The sequence below is a fragment of the Furipterus horrens genome, unplaced genomic scaffold (genome assembly GCF_987537825.1).
Source record: "Furipterus horrens unplaced genomic scaffold, mFurHor1.1.pri manual_scaffold_3, whole genome shotgun sequence".
Taxonomy (NCBI): domain Eukaryota; kingdom Metazoa; phylum Chordata; class Mammalia; order Chiroptera; family Furipteridae; genus Furipterus; species Furipterus horrens.
In genome coordinates this window covers 9,195,886-9,213,282 of record NW_028327173.1, presented here as the reverse complement: position 1 = coordinate 9,213,282, position 17,397 = coordinate 9,195,886, and the positions used below count along the sequence as shown (strand labels likewise).

The following is a 17,397-nucleotide window of genomic DNA, read 5'->3' as shown; positions in this document are numbered from 1 at the left end:
CACTTTATTCATTATTTTGATATGTGCAGAGCCAGTCCACCCCACCCTCCAACTATTCATTTTCAAAACTGTTTTGACTACGCTGGCACGTTCTTTAGAACCAGATTTCATTACAATTCCCTTTGGATTTGGAGTAGAATTATATTGAATCCAGATATTATTTGTGGGGAGAAATGGTACTTTTGCAATATCTAGGAATAGGGAATTTTTTTCCATTTTTACAGGTTTTCTATATCCTTTGGTAAGTTTCACAGCTTTCTCTACATAGCCTCGCACATTTATTTGAAGGTGGGTTGCGTGCACACACACACACGCACATGCACACACGCGGTATTATGAATTAGGGAATAGTCTGCAACTAGGAAACAATTTCTGCAAAAACTATAACAGGAAGAGGGTATATATCATGGTGGTGAAGAATGGGGCCTCTGGGCAGGAATCCTGGGTCCAAAGCCTGGTTCTGGTATTAGAGTTGAGTACCTTTAGCAAATTACTTAACCCTCATTTTTAAAATAGGTTGACCGTCTAACCCTGTTCTATAAAATGGGTTAAAAGAAGCTCTCCATACAGTAGCCCCTAGTTATATGTAACTATTTAAATGTAAATTAATAAAAATGTAATGCTCAGAGACCACATGGGGCCCGTGGACACTCTGCTGGACGGAGCAGACACAGAACGTTTCCATCGCTGCAGACAGTTCACTGACCAGTGCTGGGGCACAGAAGCAAATGACATAAAATATGTAAAAGGCTTAGCACAGGTCCTGGCAAGCAGCAAGTGCTCCATAAACATTAACCAAGATTTTTAGAAATACAAAGCCCCATGGTCTTAGTCAAACTAATGACACAGCACTTGGCTGGCCACAGACTCAGGTGCCAAGGAGACAAGACAGTGTACTCTGCTCTCGGGGCTGATCTCAGCTCACCAGCTCACCAGCAGGTGCTTCTGAACACCTTTTCTAGAAGGTGTCATTTATTTTGAGAGAGGGGAAGGGAGAAAGAGAGGGAGAGAAACATCAGTGTGCGAGAGAGAGACTGGTTGCCTCTTGCACGTCCCCAACCAGGGACCCAGCCCACAACTCAGGCATGTGCCCTGACTGGGAACTGAACTGGTGACCTTTCAGTTCACAGGCCGGTGCTCAACCCACTGAGCCACACCAGCCAGGGCCAGCCTGTTCTTTAACCACTCCTGCACAGTAGGTTAATAAAGATTTTCCGTTATCGCAGGGGACAAGGGGGTTTTGAATCAATGCTACAACTCAGCATAGTTCTTGAGAGGAGTGGGACGAGGAAAGGGAGTGTCTACGGATCAGTGACAGCCCGAGCTCCTGCCTGGGGAGTTGTCAGCAAAGCAGGACATAAGGTGAACGGCAGCGGTACCAGCAGGTGGCTACGGGCCGCACCAGTAAGACCAGCAGGCTCTGAAAAAGCAAAGAGTGGGAGGGAAGCAAACACCGGATAATGAGGGCCGCTGAGCAACAGAAGTAATGGAGAGAGCGTGATGGACGTAACAGCCCGGAAGCACGACCACCGACCTTGATTCCAAACTCCTCTTCGGTGACACACAGTGCCTCCTGGTGGCGCTGAAACTGTTTGTGTTACCGAGTGCTTAGCAGGTGCACTAGGGAGGCGGCACAGGGGTTAAGGGTGTGGATTCTGGGGTCAGACAACTTGGATTTGAACGTGGGCTCTGCTACTCATTGCCGTGTGACCTTGGGCAGGTTATTTAACCTCTCTACACTCAGTTCCTTCATCCGTAAAATGGGCTTCATGGCAGGACCCTCCCCATAGGTGGTTGTGAGGGTTCAGATACTCCTTACACCACACCGAGGCGCGTGAAACCTTAAGAGCACTTAATAAGTGTTAGTGGCTAGGATGACTCACTTTACAAATACTATTTAATTTAATCATCAGAGCACTCCCATAAAGTAGGTCACAGAGCTAGTAAGTGGCAAAGCCTGATTTTAAATCTTTTCATCTAACCTGGGATCAAGTTCCCTGAATGAATAACATGTATAAAATGTTATACTCTGCGCTAAGATGCTGCAGGAGAACCCCAGAGAGAGAAGCGCAGTCCCCTCTGTCACAAGTCACAGGAAGTAAAAAGTGCCCTGGTGGACGTGTCTTCCCCAGCTCTGCTTCTTGGAAGACGGACCGAGGAGAAGAGCCAGTGCAGCGTCTTTAAGAAGAAAGCTTGCCCACTCCTCTCTCCATCCTCTGCCCAGGCTGGCACCTCCCCCGGGCGGATGGGTGCTCTTTGGCCAACACAGGCCCCGGCTGCTCCAGGAGGGCCTTTCCCCCACTTCTGGGAAGAAATTCCTGATCAGACTGCCAAGTGCTTCTCAGTGTTTCCTTTCTGTCCCTGTGGATTTGGGGCAAAGGCAGAACATTTCAGAGCTGGGGTCGGCAAACTACGGCCAGTGGGTCCACCTGCTATTTTTGTAAGTAAAGTTTTATTGGAACACAGACATGCCCATTTGTTTTGTCTTTGCCTCAGCTGCTTTCAGGGCAGAGTGGAGTAGATGCAACTGATACTGTATAGCCTGCAGAAGTAACAGACTCACCATGTGGCCCTTTACAAAGCAGCGTGCTGACCTCTGGTCTAGAGCATCGAGCAGACGTGGGAAGGAACGCACACCTGCGACAGGCTGGGCTGGGAGCTGTCTCCTGCCCGAAGCTCATCCAGCAGTGGCCAGAGAAGAGGCTCAAGCCTTGAAGATACATGTATTTCCACAAATATTTCCTGAGCACCTACTATGTAGCTATCAGATACTCTTCTTCCACAGAAGCCCTTGTCCTTGTAAAACTTACACCCCGGTGGCAGATGGAGATAAACCATGTGTAAATATATAGATATCATGTCAGGAAATAATAAAACTATAAAAAAACAAAGCAGAGATGATGTACTCTGCTGTAAATATGGGGTCAGAGAGGATCTCGCCGAGGAAATGACTACTGAGGTGTCTGGGGGAACAGTGAGAGGGTCCTGAGGCAGGGGCAACAGGAGGGAGACAGGTGTGGCTGGGGCCCGGGGACTGGGGATGTGAGTGGTACGGGATGAGGTCAGAGGGCAGCCAGGAGCCACGCCGTGTGCAGCTGTATGGGGCATGCTAAGGACTTCACGTTTTACTCCCAGGATGACGAGAAGTTACTGCAAGGCTGAAAACTGGGAAGTAACGGACCACGTTACATGTGGTACGAGGCCACTGTAGCCGTGTACAGACTGCGAGGCCCAGGCGGAGGCAGAGAGGCTGGCTGGGAGGCCACCACCCCAGTGCGGACGGACAACGGGGGCTGGGAGCTGCCGCAGTGGTGGGCGTGAGGAAGGGCCAGGCTCCAGGTCCGTTCCGAAGGTGGCGCCCCAGGGATCTATGGACTGATTAGATGTGGGATATGAGACAAAGGAAGGTGTCAGCGATGACTCTAAGGTTTTTGGTCCGAGCAACTGAATGGTGGCGCCATTTCTAGATCAGGTGGCGTTCTGTCCTGGTTATGATAAGTTCAGAATACCTATCAGATACCCACGTGGAGACAGATGTCAAGGGGACAGTTCTCTCAGTGGGCCTGGAGTTCAGGCAGAGGTCAGCGCCGCCAGCCCCTACCCGCTACTTAAGGCTGTGGAACCGGATGAGGTCACCTGGGGAGCGCAGGGAGGGCCCCTGAGCACAGAGCTGGGGCCCTCCACGCTCAGACCCGGCCCTCACCCAACCTGCACAGCAGGACCACCTGGGAACCCGGCGGAAACAACAATGCCCAGGCACCTTCCCAGACCAACCAGACCAGAAACACTGCAGGTGGGGCCCAGGCGCCAGCATTTCTTCTTCATGCCCCCCAGGGAATTCCCACGCCCAGCCAGGGCAGAGGAGGCAGAGCCCGTGAGGTGGGCGGGTGCACTCCAAGTGCAGAGAGCTTCCAGAGGGTGGGCATGATCGGTCTGTCGGGGTCACAGTCCCACATAAAGGGAGGTGCTGGGAGCTTTGACGAGTAATCCGAGCCGAGGGGCAGGGGCGGAAGCCTGGCAGGAGTTTGTCGAGAGGAGTCGGAGCTTATTTGGATCCTGCTTCAAGCAAATGAGATATCTGTCAAGTGAGATTCATTAGGCACTTGGGACTTGAAAACTTAGCAGATATTTGATGGTACCGTGGAAAAGTTACTATTGCATTTTTAAAGGTGTGATAGTGGTAGTGGGTGATGTAAGGAAAAAAATCCTCACCTTTGAGCAGTATTTACTGACATTTTATGCATGCCTGGGGTCTGCTTCAAAACAGCAAAGGGGTAGGTATTTAGCGGACGCAAGATGGTCCGTGAGATGATAAGAGCTGTCCATGGGCTTCAGTAGACTATAAAGTACTGCCTATTTTTGGTTAGGACAGAGGGAAGGAGAGGAGGAAGGGAGGAAGGAGGGAAGGAAGGAGATACAGCAATACAGGAAAACCCTCTGACTAGTTTTGCCAAAATAGTGGCAAGAAAATGGAGGTGGAGGAAAAAAAGCCAAGTCCATGGTCAGGAAAGACAGGATGGGACTCACTGCCCCGGGGGAGGAGTGGGCACAGATGGGAGCCCAGATGCAGGTGGGCTGGTATGCTTGATGGTGGGAGGATGAAAAGGTTCTCACCAGAAGAATATTTAAAAATAAGCAAGGCAGCTGAGAATGAAGAGAAGGATTAAGATTTAAAGTAACTTTTTTTTTAAGGCCGTAGTTTCCTAACTCAGGCCTCCTCACGGGCCTGTTCTCAGACCACACCCTGGGCAGCCCCAAGGCTGTCTCCCCGCTGCTGATGCTCTGGGTGCTCAGGCACCCCGCCGGGAAGAGCTGGGCTCGGCCCGCCCCAGACTCAAAGCCAGGAGGACGGTCAGTGCTCCCTGCCGAGCACGCTGGGAGGACCGGCCGTCACAAGACTGTCCCAGACCCCGTGGCTGCAGGAAGTGTGGGTGGCACAGTCCAGCAAGCCAGAAATGCCTGACTCAGAGCGTCTTAATTAGGCCGGTCCCACTCCCTGGTCTGAGCCGCCACCTCCGCCTTCTCCGGCTTGTCTCCTTCTTACAGACACACAGCCACAAGCCGATTTCCAAGAAGTCCTTCCAGAATCCGTCCCTTACAGGTAACTCAGAGGCGGCGGTGCAAGAGTGTAAGCGGCCAAGTGAAAATAAGGCGGCGAGAGGCGGCCTGCTTTCAGTTGGGACTAATGGGGCTGAGAGGCTGCCCCTGGCTGGGAGGTCTGGGATCTAACTCTGCCACCTACTCACAGGCTGCCCTGTGGAGAGTGGGGAGGGCCGTGTGGCGGGGGTCCCCACCCCAACGACAGGAGACTCTGGGAGGCTGGACAGACACAGGGCGGGAAAGGCGCCTGTGTGAACTGGAGACCGGTGTGGGGCCCCTCCCTCTGCACTGCACACAGACAGCCGAAAAACCTGCCCTCCTCCGCTGCCCGGGGAGGAGGCGGCCAGGGAACAGCAGCCTCCCTAGCGGCTCCACGGAGGGCAGGTGTATTTAAACAACAGAAAGTTCAGAACAGGCTCAGTGGTCCAAGTCTAGGAGGTGGGAATCCAAGAACAGAAAAGACCCCGAATGGAGGAAGTGTGGACTGCCGTGATCTGAAATCAGCTCTTGTGAAAATTAAATCCATGACGGCCCTGTTATAACACATGAGCTCAACTTGGACCTGGAGCCACCCTGAGCTGCAGGACCCGTGAGGCCACCTGATCCCCGAGGCTGCCTCTCCGGGGATGCTGCTGCAGGTGCACTGTGGGTCAGGGATGGATGAGTCTCGTGGACAGAGGGTACCGCCTGCCTTACCTTGGAATTCTAGTCACAACACCGAGTGGTGGGTAAAACCGCCCCCTCGGCCATGGGGACCCTCCTCCTCTTTCCAGGGCAGACCCTCATGGGAGGGCAGAGCTCAAGTCATGTGACTCCACATACTACCTTTGGAGTTGCGATGCTCCCAAACCTTGATGCCTGGACTCCCCCAGGGAGAGGGACCCTAAGAAGGCACAATCATGTCAGTGGCATCTGGAGAAGGGTTGGTACGGTTAGAGCTACTCAATGTCCCCTTCAGGAGGCCACCAAATCAACTTCAACAAGTGAACGAATAAAATAAACAAACAAGGAGTCTGAGCAAAGCTTCTAAGAGCAATAACGCCTTTTACACGATCCAAGGAATAGAGGGCCAATGCTAACAGCATTTCTGTAAAGACTCTCCACTGGAATCTAAGACGAGGCCAGGTGCTGGCCAGGCTGAAGAATTTCAGAATCTAAGAGCATAAGAGCCTTCAGAAGCCACTTAGTTGCCAAGCAGAGTTTTGCGAGGCCTCTCATTCAGTAAGAAGCCCTGAGCGGAAGGCATGTGAGCGAGAGACAGGCTATGAGTGAATAAAACTTTGACTTCTGAATGCACTGAAAATCAGAAAAAAAAAAAAAAAAAAGAAAAGAAAAGAAAAATCACTTAGCCAGAGCCCTGACTTTGTGAGGCCGGGAGACTGGGGCCCAGTGAAGACACTTCTCACACCCCTGGCTCTGTCCACTGGTCCTTCTGTGTCACTGTCGTCCTGGCCACGTGTGCTCAGACAGCACAGGTTGCTATTCCTGGGCCCGTCTGCTTCCATCCCACCTGGGGATACAGAGGTCAGGGCACCTGCTAAGTGCAACGTGCTCATCCCAACACCCACTGAGGAGGACAGAGCAGTAGAGCCCTCGGGCCATTCCCAAGGCTACGTACACGGGAGCTGGGGGGTGAGGGGCAACTGATGTCCAAATTCCTTCCTTCCCAGACAACGTGAGAGTGTGAGCAGGGGCTGCGGCCTGCCAGGGGCCCACTGCTCCATCACCCCAGGCAACCACAGTGCTTCTGACTTACTCTCCCAATTTTGAAATCTCTGAGCTCCCCTCGACCCCACCTTCGCCTGGAAAGGGTTTCATTCCTGGAGACCACCAATTACAACGGATGAGAGAACTGGAGAACCTAGAGGTCACCCCTGCGTGAGAACCAGGCAGAGATCCTGCGACTCAGAAACCACCAGCCAGGTTTCTTGGTGGTTATGAAAACCACTGTCCTCCAGCCAATGACCCGGCCCAGGACAGGCTTGTGCCAGACTGGGTGGCACCCTGGGACTGACTGGCACCCTCACCCGTAGAGTCACCATAAAGCATGTGACGCTTGTTTACCGTGGACCCACGTTGTTCCTTAAGTAAACGGGGTGAAATCGATGCTTCTTAACCATTCATTTGCCACTAAATACACCCAAGTATCCATCTTCCTTTGCCACCTCCCAAGTCACTGCTCATCAGCCCTTTTGCCGGAGAGTTGGCTGGCTCTTGTCTTATTGGCAGCCCTGGTGAAAGATACGCAGGGGGAAGCTGAAAAAAGCAGGTACTTGAATTAAGCAGGCACTTGGAGTTCATTTTTTTATGCTTTCTTCGGGGTGTTGGAACAATGAAAGCAGAAAGCAGAGCAGGACTGGCCTAGCTGGGCACAGGTCTCTTGGGCAATTTGACAGACTGTGGTTTCCAAAAGCAGTTAAACGCCTCTCGTTCCTGGAAGGGGAGTGTCCCAGCCCCAGGGTTCCAGGATGTGCTGCCTCGGAACTCAGCACAGGGCTTGTCCTCTCCTGAAGGAACCAGGGACTCCTTTCAGAGCGAGGAGGAAGGTGGTAAGAGGCTCTGCCAGGAGGCGAACACCAGGGACCTAGAAGCCAACCAATAGCCTGAAAGACCACGCACATGCACGACTCTCCTCCAGACTGCTGCCGCTGGGATGGAAGCAGGAGCTGGCGGAGACCCTGCACTGTGTTTTCTGCGTGCCCCACGGTCAGTGCTGTGTGTGGCACCAGTGGGAGTGAGAAGGGAGGTTTTCAAAGCCTCGTTTTCATCAGTCTTTCAAAGTCTGGGAGCCTTCACTGGTCAGTGTTCATCTTTCACTTCCCCTTTCTTCTGCTGTACCTACAACATGACCGCATGCATGCTTCCCCCACCCAGACAACAGTTTTACTAAGGAAAACGGCCATCAAGTCCCTGTCTTAATTACAACATTAGATGGGGAAGACACAGGGAGACCCCCGCCTCCGCGGCCTATGCGATACAGTCAGAGACTTCAGAGGAGCTGAAGATGAAAATATAGAGTTAGGAAGCATGACAAGAACCCCATGGAGCCCTGACCAGTGTGGCTCAGTTGGCTGGGCATCGCCCCACAAAGTGAAAGGTTGCTGGTCGGGGCACATGCCTGGGTTGCGGGTTCGGTCCCCAGTCGAGGCGCATACAAGAGGCAACCGATTAATGTTTCTCTCTTGCATCAATATTTCTGTCCCTCTTTCTCCCTCCCTTCCCCTCTCTCTAAAAAGAAATAAATTATGTTAAAAACAACAACAATTCTGGGGATTATAAATCCATAATGGTTATTAAGGACATCAGGAGGGCCTGGGGTTACAGCGAATCCACTGTGGTCTGTCTGATGCCTGTCTCTGCCTCTAGAGTGTAAGCCCCAAGGGCGCAGGGACTTGGCCGGTTCTGTTTGCTGCTGATTCCTGAAACTAGAAGAGCGCACATCACAGTGACTCAACAAATATCTGTTCAATGAATAGGTGGTGTGATGGAGGACTGGTCCACAAGATTGGCCCGTGGGGATACATTATCTGTTATAATTTCAAGACAGACATCATGGGGATGCAAAAGGATAAGAAAAATAAAAAGAGCAAGAGCCAGAAACATGGTTCAAGTCCAACTCTGCCCCTGTGAGGGTCATCACCTACGGTGAGTGATTTCTCCAAAGTTCGTTTCCCTTGTATATTTGAGAGGGATCGTGACGCCCACCCCCCCATAAGTCTGTGGCGAGCCTGCCAGAGGAAATGTGTATAAACAGTAAGTGCAAAGAAGGGATTCCTCTGGTATTACTACTCCCCTTCCTCTCAGTGTATTCGGACATTTCATGCCTCAGTAGCCTAATACCAAAAATAAAGAACTTTGGGTGAACGTGTAAACAGAGGCTGACTACTTACAAAAATGAAGTTTCTAGATTTTTGTGGATTTCAGCTCTACGATTGTCTTATATTACTGGGTTTCTTAGACTCTCTTAGTTCCAACTCTTAAGTACAGTACACAGGGAGAAAGGGAGATTATAGGAAACTAACATTTTCTTCCCTATGTATTTCTATAACGTTGTAAACACTTCCAGGCAAAGAGGGGAAAATGATAAAGTACAAATACATAAAACGGGGAAGAATGTCTGTGTGGCAGGGGGGCCACCGGGATAGCTTTTTAACCTAAAGAGAGGAAGCCCCACTGCCTTCCTCAGACATATCGGCACTGCTGGCTTCGGTGGTTCCCCACTTTTGCCATGGTGGTAAATCCTGATGCCCGAGATGAGCACCGAAGACTCGAGGGGGAAGAATGACCCACCCAGGAGCCCCGCGGGACCCACAGATGCCAACCTTCTTCTTCCCGCAAGGCTTGCACTCCAGTACCAGCTTCTGTCTTTCCACATAAAAAAACACATCTTGCCCTGGCTGGGGTGGCTCAGTGGGTTGAGCACTGACCTGTGATCCAAGGAATCACCGGTTCGGTTCCCAGTCGGGGCACATGCCTGGGCTGCTGGCTGGGTCCCCACTTGGGGGTGTGTGAGAGGCAACCACACATGGATGTTTCTCTCCCCCTCTTTCTCCCTTCCTTCCCCTCTCTCTTAAAATAAATAAATAAAATCTTAAAAACAAACCAACAAACAAAAAACATGTCTCCGCCACTCCACCACTTACTCAACGTTAGTTTCTAGACCCAATATTTTTGTTGGCTGGCCGCAGACTTTCAACTTTGCTGGGAATTTCTTTTCACAATGGGCTCCAGCTGGACAAGTTTTCGAGGGCCAGGGGCGCTGCAGGACTCGCCACTGCTCCAGCTGAAACTCCGAGTGGTCCTGTGACTACAGAGAGACTGCTGGAGCCCACCCCGATGGACAGGGGTCCGCTGCCACCCATCTACGTCTAAGCCCAGGTGCAGGTGGGCTTCTGTCGGGCCTCCAACCATCAAACGGGGGCCTGCCGCTCAGAGTGGGCCTCACGCTAGAGCCAGGCAATGGGGAAAGAGGGCTCAGGCTGTTCTGGGGGGGGGACAGGAAGGCTGCACACAGAAACCTAATGTTAGAGAAGCACTTTGTAAAAGGAGAACCATATCTTAAAATGGAATGGGCAGGGCAGCTCACACTTCTCCACGGGTATCCAGTGCTGGGCCTGCGTGGGGTCACTTGGGGTCAGGTGCACACATCTGTGCTGCCTGGCAGGGACCTTCAGGCCCCCCCCATCCCTCACTAGACAGCCTCTGCTCAGGGAGGGAGGAGGGGCGCGGAGACACAGCCCCTGCCCACCACGTCAGGACACAGGCAGGCGAAGAGGAAGTGAGCAGCGGCAGCCCTGACCCTCAGCCTGTAGGTTATAACATGTGTGTGGAGATATTATTTGATTTAGAGCTTTGCCTGGGGGACTCCTGAGGGGTTTTCAGAATGCTTAAAGAGTTTTTCCATGAAACCAGAGGGAACAAAACTATTGACTGAAACCCAACAGTCAGTATAATTCCCACGTCTCCAGAAATGAGCTGCCCTAGCTAATTTTTAAATTTTTAAAAAAGTTATTTATTTTTAGAGAGAGGGGAAGGGAGCGAGCAAGAGAAACATTGATATGGAAGAGAAGCATGGATGAGCTGCCTCTCACTTGCCCCAGGCATGTGTCCTGACAAAGAATCTAGCCTGTGACCTTTTGGTTTGTGGGACAATGCCCAGCCCACAGAGCCACACCTAATCAGGGCTGCCCCAGCTAATTCTTAATGTCCTGGCAGATCTAAACTCTCTGAAGGAGCTGAAAAATGGGGCCGGGGGAAGCCTGCCCCTCCCAGCGACACCAACAGGCTAAGGCGGGTGGCTGCTTCTCATTCACCAGCTGCACCGTACGGACTGGGCTACCCCCCGCCCCACTCAGGGTGTGGCTCCCCCACGGCCTGAACTGGTGGGGCAGTCCAACTGAGGTGGGGGGCAGGGGGGCGGGGCGACCTAGGCTGTCCTAGGCAGGGGAGGGTTGTCACTGCCCAGCACCACCCCCACAAGGATGGTTACTTTTATCAAAATTCCTTAATTCACCCTGTTCAAAGGCAGCGGACTTGAGACCCGGGAAGACAGAGAACAGGGGTCGCTTACATTTTCTTTTACACACTCTGAGCTATTTGTGGGCTCTTTAAAACAACTACCCGTTTTCTTAGGATAGCGCCTCATTCTCTTGTCCTAGTCAGTGTCCCTTGCCGAATGCAATGTCACCTCCTGAGGCAAGCTTTCCCTGACCCCTCATCCACAGCAAACTCCCCTGCCAATTATTGATCCCATTCTCCTGCCCGAGACCCCCACAACACTGGTCACGTCTGAAACCACCTTTGTATCGGTTTGTGGACTAATCCATCACGCGTCTCCTCCTACTGGAATATCCATCCTGAGGCCAGGGGTCTTATCTGTCTTGCTTGCTGCTACTCTCCCAGGGCCTAGGACAGTGGGGACATACGGAAGGTGATCAGTACATATTTTTGAAAATCTCCATACACGGACATATGATGGGACTGGTAAGTGTCCTTGTTCATTCCACAAGCCTGATAAAATGTGCAACAACGGTTACAACAGAGATTTGGTTAACTGGACCGGTGACACCAATTTCTCTGAAAGTCATCCCCAGCCTACCCTGGCGAGGACTCCTCTGCATGCACACACACGTACATACGTACAGAGTACGGCCTGCCAAATCCAGCTGCTGCCTGTTGTTGTAAACAAAGGTTTACTGGAACACAGCCACATGTAGACATGCATGGGCTGTCTGTGGCTGCTTTTGGCTACAAGGGCAGAACTGAGCATTGAGACAAAGTATGAGCTGAAAATATTTACCATCTGGCCGTTTTAAAGAAGTCTGACAAACCCTAAGCTTGAAGAAACAGAAAAGTGTAGTGTTAAGGCTTTGATTGGAAACTGTACGAGAGTAAACTACAGAGTTCACGTAGACATTTGCAGGTGATAATGGTAGCTATTTTACTTTATTTTAATATTTTATTTATTTGTTTTTAGAGAAGGGGGAATGGAGGGAAAAAGAGAGGAGAGAAACATCAATTTGTGAGAGATACATCGATTAGTTGCCTCTCGCACGCCCCCAACCAGGGATCTGGCCCGCAACCCAGGCACGTGCCCTGACTGGGAATCGAACTGGCGACCTTTTGGTTTGCAGGCCGGCACTCAATCCACTGAGCCACACAAGCCAGAGCAATGGTAGTTATTTTATTTAGACCTTGCCATGCGCTAGGTATTGTGCCGAATGTCTTAAGTGTATTACCTCCCATAATTTCATTCTCATTACAATACCAAGAATAAGTTCTGGCTGCTGAGGCTACCTGAGGTCCAGTAATTTGCCGGGTCAATGCAGTCAGTGACAAACCCAGAACTCAAACCCAGAGCCTGGTCCGTGTACCTCTGAAACCTGGGTTTGTATCCACTATGCTGTACAGCGTCCATGGAAAGCACTTTCCAGCCACATCGAGCAGAGCGCTCAGCACTCTTGAGACTGGTCTGTCTCCACGCTATCCTCCGAAGACCACCTGGACATCCCCCCTTCCGTGGAGATGCTTAGACTGTTCCTTTTGTCTTGACTGCTTCTTCTCTTTCTCTGAATTCTACCAACCTGTCAAGACTCAGTTATACCCTCCTCCTCTGAAGGCTTCTCCCTGCCCTACTGATTTTTAAAATTCTCCCTCCAACCAATATACAAACTGTTGGGGGAGGGGAAGATAGGCTGCTGTTCACAGCAAAAGCCATCGCTCACACTGTACGTGCGTGCAACAGATCCTCATGCTCCGCAACGACAAAGCAAAACTCCCATGAAAACCACCGCCTTCTCTCTCCCGGACAAGATGCTGTTTAGTTAGAACCAGCACCTGCCAGTGCAGAATGCCAGGTCTTGAACTTGGACGTTTTTCCTTAACTATACACAGATCGGCAACCACAAGCTTTATTATCTGCACCTAAGATGTTTCTGCAACTCTCTCCCCTTCGAGAACTCATGGAACTTGCTTTCACTGTGATCATTTTCATTTACCTGTGCTATTCAACTCTTCTATCTCTCTAACCCCCAGGAATCCTGCCTTCACAGCAGAACACAGGTAACCCTAACCCCTCTGCGGTTACAGCGTGTGTTCATCCTCACAGACTCTAGGAGTGAAAGAGCTGAACCTGACATAGTGCTCGGGGGGAGGGGTTACACTTGGGGGTGCAGTGTCTGGGAGGGGGATGGGGCGGGCTTCTGGGATGACGGCTATGTTCTGTTTCTTGATCCAGGTGCTGGACATGTGAATGTGTTCACTTTATGAGAGCTCATCAAACTGTATAGGAATGTAGGTATATTCCACTTCAATAAAACGTTCTAAGCTATACCCTCTCCAGACATAGTAATACATAATGGACCTTTTTTAGTTTCTCGCAGAAATACACACCTCATTCTTTTCATTCTATAAGGATCAGTAAGAACATTTTACTAGTGGTAGGATGGAAGAAAAAGGGGAAGCCACTCTCACGGTGCTGGGTAATAAATTTAAGTGACACCGTCATCCCAGGACAGATCGGACCCCAACACTGCTAGGCCTCAATGCCTACTGCTGTCGCCGAACTAACTGATCCCTATGAGAAACAGATACTCTGGTTCAGGAAACCAGCTGCACCCCGTGATGCAAGAACCACAGAACAGGGCTCTGAGACACGGCGTGCGAAGGAGGCAGGTAAGAAGTCCGGAGGGTGTTGTGTAACAGCCTTCAGGTGGCGGGGCCCTCAGCCAGCTTCAGATCTTGTAAAAGCGAGGCGCGGGCTCTACAGTACAACAAACAAACAGACCGGACATATGTGTGTCCCCAGATTCATATGCTGAAGTCTAACCCCCAACGTGATGGTGTGAGGAGTTGGACCTTTGCGAGGTGCTTAGGTCATGAGGGTGGAGCCCTTTTAAAAGAAACCCCAGAGCTCCCCCACCCCTTCCCCCACATGAGGACACAGGGAGACATGAGCAGTCTGCGACCTGGAGGAGGCGAACTGTTGACGAATAAATGTATGTTGTTTATAAGCCACCTAGTCTGTGACAGCCGCCAAAACAAACGAAGACAACTTACTAAGACTGGGTCAAGCATCATGCTGAGCACTTGACACACATACTCTCCTGAACTCTTCCAAACAACCCTAATTTTTCCCTGTTTTACAGATGAAAAAACGGAGACGTGGAGAGGTTGAGGAACCTACCCAAGGTTACAGGGTTAGGAACTGGCAGGGCAGGTGTTCAACCCAGGTGGCCAGACCCAAGCATCCCCGTCCTTAACCGTGTTGCTAGTCAGGCCTTCCCCAGCGATGCACCCAGGGGTGGGTTTCCGGTTTCTAGCGAGCGACTTGTATCTTCTGGTGTGCCTTACAGCTCCGTAAAACGTGCTTCTCCAAACCCATACACTCATAAAACTCTGACAAACGACTCTTTCCTAATTCACTCCTCTGCCTTCAAAGGATCCGTGTTTACTTGCTTACGCTGGGGACAGCGCCCCGATGACAGTGTCCACGCTACCGCCGTTCTGCCCCGGCTGTCCCCACTTACTTGTTAGAAATCCAAAGGCAAAACACCTGGCCCACCCGAAGCCACAACCAGCCCCGATCAGATGATTAAAGTCAGCAGTCTTTCCTTCCCTTCCATCACGAAAGGTGTATTGCCTTTTACTGAAGCATCTGCTCTTTCTGCCTGCAGTCCTTGAGTAAGCAAAAAACCAACCCACCAAAAAAGCACTCTACGTCCCTGTTCCGTTAGCAAAGCTCAGGAAAAACGAAATAAACCAAACTTGTGTCGGAGGTCCGCAAGGTTACTTTTAGTTGAGCTTTTAGAGGAATATTTTAGTAAGAGCATTTTGAATCTTCTTTTTAAGCCACATCGATCTTTACGAAAAGTAAAATTGCTTGCCTGTGTTACTTATGGAGAATTTAAGTGAGGAAAAGTTATTTAAATATAATGGTTGACTTCATTCATTTTCTTCATGTTGGTTTGTTGAAGTGAGCAAGTAATCTAATGAGTTCCCCCACCCCTAAGTGGTCCCCACCCCACCCACCCCCGTTTCTGGGTGATGGAGGAACTCAAACTGGGGTGGGGGGTGGGAGGTGGGGGGAAGAACCCAGCAACATCCTGAAATGACTGTCAGCTCTGGTTTGGTTTTCAGCGAAAAGGAACTCTACCTCCTAGGACGGGACCCCTTTTCAGACGCGCGGACCTGCCCCTGACTGGGGAATAGGTTCTCGACCTGGGACCGGGCCGGTGGTCGCTACTGCAGGGAGCCCGCTTAGCAAGGCGCCTGCCTGCGCTGTCACCGAGTCCCGGGCGTCACCACGCGACCCCCAGGCGCTCAGGCAAAGCTCTGCAGAGCCGCCACCCTCGAGCACGGCCCTTCGGGAACTTCCCAGGCCCGGGGGAGGCACTGTCACCCAGAACTGGGGGAACTGCAAGCGGCCGAAGGCCGGCCGTGCCCTGCCCGACCGGGACTCTCGGAGCCGCAAGCCCCGAGGAGGCGACGATGCAGGGATGCCGCCCGGAGATGCGCTGCGGCCCGGGGTTCTCCGGGGCTCGAGTGGGGCGCGCCGGCGGGTCGCGGCCCCGCCAAGGGGCGCAGGGCCCCGGGCCTGGCTGGGGATGCTGACCTCAACTTTGTTCTTTAAAAATAGCTCGGAGGCCGCGGCGCTCACGTGAGCGGTCCCGCTTCCCCTCCACCCGCCTGGGGCTCCCCGCGGCTCCCCGGCCCCGGGATCGCGGAGGGGGAAGGCCGTGTCCCCGAACCCCGAGGACAGGCGCGACCCTGGCTCGGCGCGCGACCCGGGGGCGGAGGGGGCGCAGGCCGGGCTCACCTTCTTCACCGACAGCGAGATGTTCTCCAGGATCCGGTCCTTCACCTCCCGCGGCTCCATGTCGCCGCCGCCGGTGCCGCCGCCGCCCCGCCGCCGCCGCTTCCCGCGCCGGGGGCCCGGGGCCGCCGCCAAGCGCTGCGGCCGGCCGTGAGGGGGCTCCGTCGTGCCGGCCGCGGGGCCCGGCGCCCGCAGCCCGGCCCTTGCCTCGCCCGGCCCCTCGTTCCGCCGCGGCCCGGCGGGGAAGGAGGCCGCGGCTGTGCGCGGCGGTGGCGGCGGCGGCGGCGGCGGCGGAACTGATGTCAGGCGGGGCGGCGCCTGGGCGGGCGGGCCGCCGGGACGCTCGCGCCTCGGGACCCCGGGAACCCGAAGACCCGCCCCTCTCAGCCCACAGGCTGCGGGAATTCCCCCTCAGCCCTCAGGCCCTGGGCATGCCCCTCAGGGAGCGGACCCAGGTCCCCGGGCTTTGGGCAACCTAGAGACCCCAGCGCCGCCACCGCGACCTGCCCGCAGCCGCCCCCACCGGCCACCCCGGCCCTCCAGGCCTCGCCCTCCCCTTCAGTCCTAGGCGTTCAGCCATTTCCGACCCTCGGTGCCCGTCCACCTGCCAACGCACCTGGTGCTGCACCTGCAGGCCCCTGCGCCTCCTTCTCTCACCTGGGCCCCCTGTTCCAGGGGCTTCATGACCTGGGTCCCCAACTCCCTGGGCCCTGAAACCCACCGCCACAGTTCCCCTCCCCCGCCTCGCCCCGATTCACTGTCTCCTGCCTGGCTCGCTTAACTCATCTGGTCCCACATAAATATATTCCTCGTACATCCTTTAGTCTCCCCTTCTTATTCTTTTGTTGAATGTCAATATATACTTTTTTTGTCACTTTCAAAATATTGCGCTGTAATTGACATAACATTAGTTTCAGGTACACAACACGATTCAATATATGTACATATTGCAAAGTGATCGTTCCCCTTTTCATTCTTAAGAGGCCTCGCTTCTCAACTTCGGCTCCGCAATGTTTGCTCTCCTCTGCTCTGGGTGCCCCTCCCTGCGCCCCAGCGTCCACCGGACACACGAGTCTACACTTATCCAACATGGACCTCGCCACATACACACCCAAAGATCCCTCTCCATCCCCGTTTCCCCAGGAGAAACCCAAGATGGCAGGTGTTTTTTATTTTTTTTTAAGTACATTTTATTGATTATGCTATTACTTTTGTCTCAATTTTTCCCCTTTGCCCCTCCCCCGTATCCCTCTTCCCTCCAGCAACCCCTCCCCCCTTAGTTCATGTCCATGGATCATGCATATAAGTTCTTTGGCTTCTCCATTTCCTATACTGTTCTTAACATCGCCTTGTCTGTTTTGTTCCTACCAATTATGCTTCTTAGTCCCTGCACCATTTTCCCATTTCTCCCACTTCCCCCTCCCCGCTGATAACCCTCCGGTGTGATCCCCATGATCTATGGTTCTGTTTCTGTTCTAGTTGTT

The 17,397-nt window shown here is 52.7% G+C and overlaps 1 protein-coding gene and 1 long non-coding RNA gene across 3 annotated transcripts in view; one reads left to right on the top strand and one right to left on the bottom strand.

Annotated features, from left to right (window-relative positions):
• PLEKHM2 (pleckstrin homology and RUN domain containing M2) overlaps window positions 1-16,006 on the bottom strand; it is a 32,485-nt gene extending 16,479 nt beyond the window's left edge. For both annotated transcript variants that reach the window (XM_090268647.1, XM_090268648.1), the window contains exon 1: window positions 15,917-16,006. In XM_090268647.1, coding sequence (XP_090124773.1) covers window positions 15,917-15,976 — 60 coding nt within the window. In that variant the 5' untranslated portion in view covers window positions 15,977-16,006. The remainder of the gene's footprint in view (window positions 1-15,916) is intronic.
• LOC150014230 (uncharacterized) lies at window positions 6,960-9,697 on the top strand. Its single transcript, XR_016509912.1, has 3 exons — window positions 6,960-7,898; window positions 8,577-8,745; window positions 9,287-9,697. It is a non-coding gene; the product is annotated as an uncharacterized LOC150014230 (long non-coding RNA).
• Window positions 16,007-17,397: the final 1,391 nt, after the last annotated feature.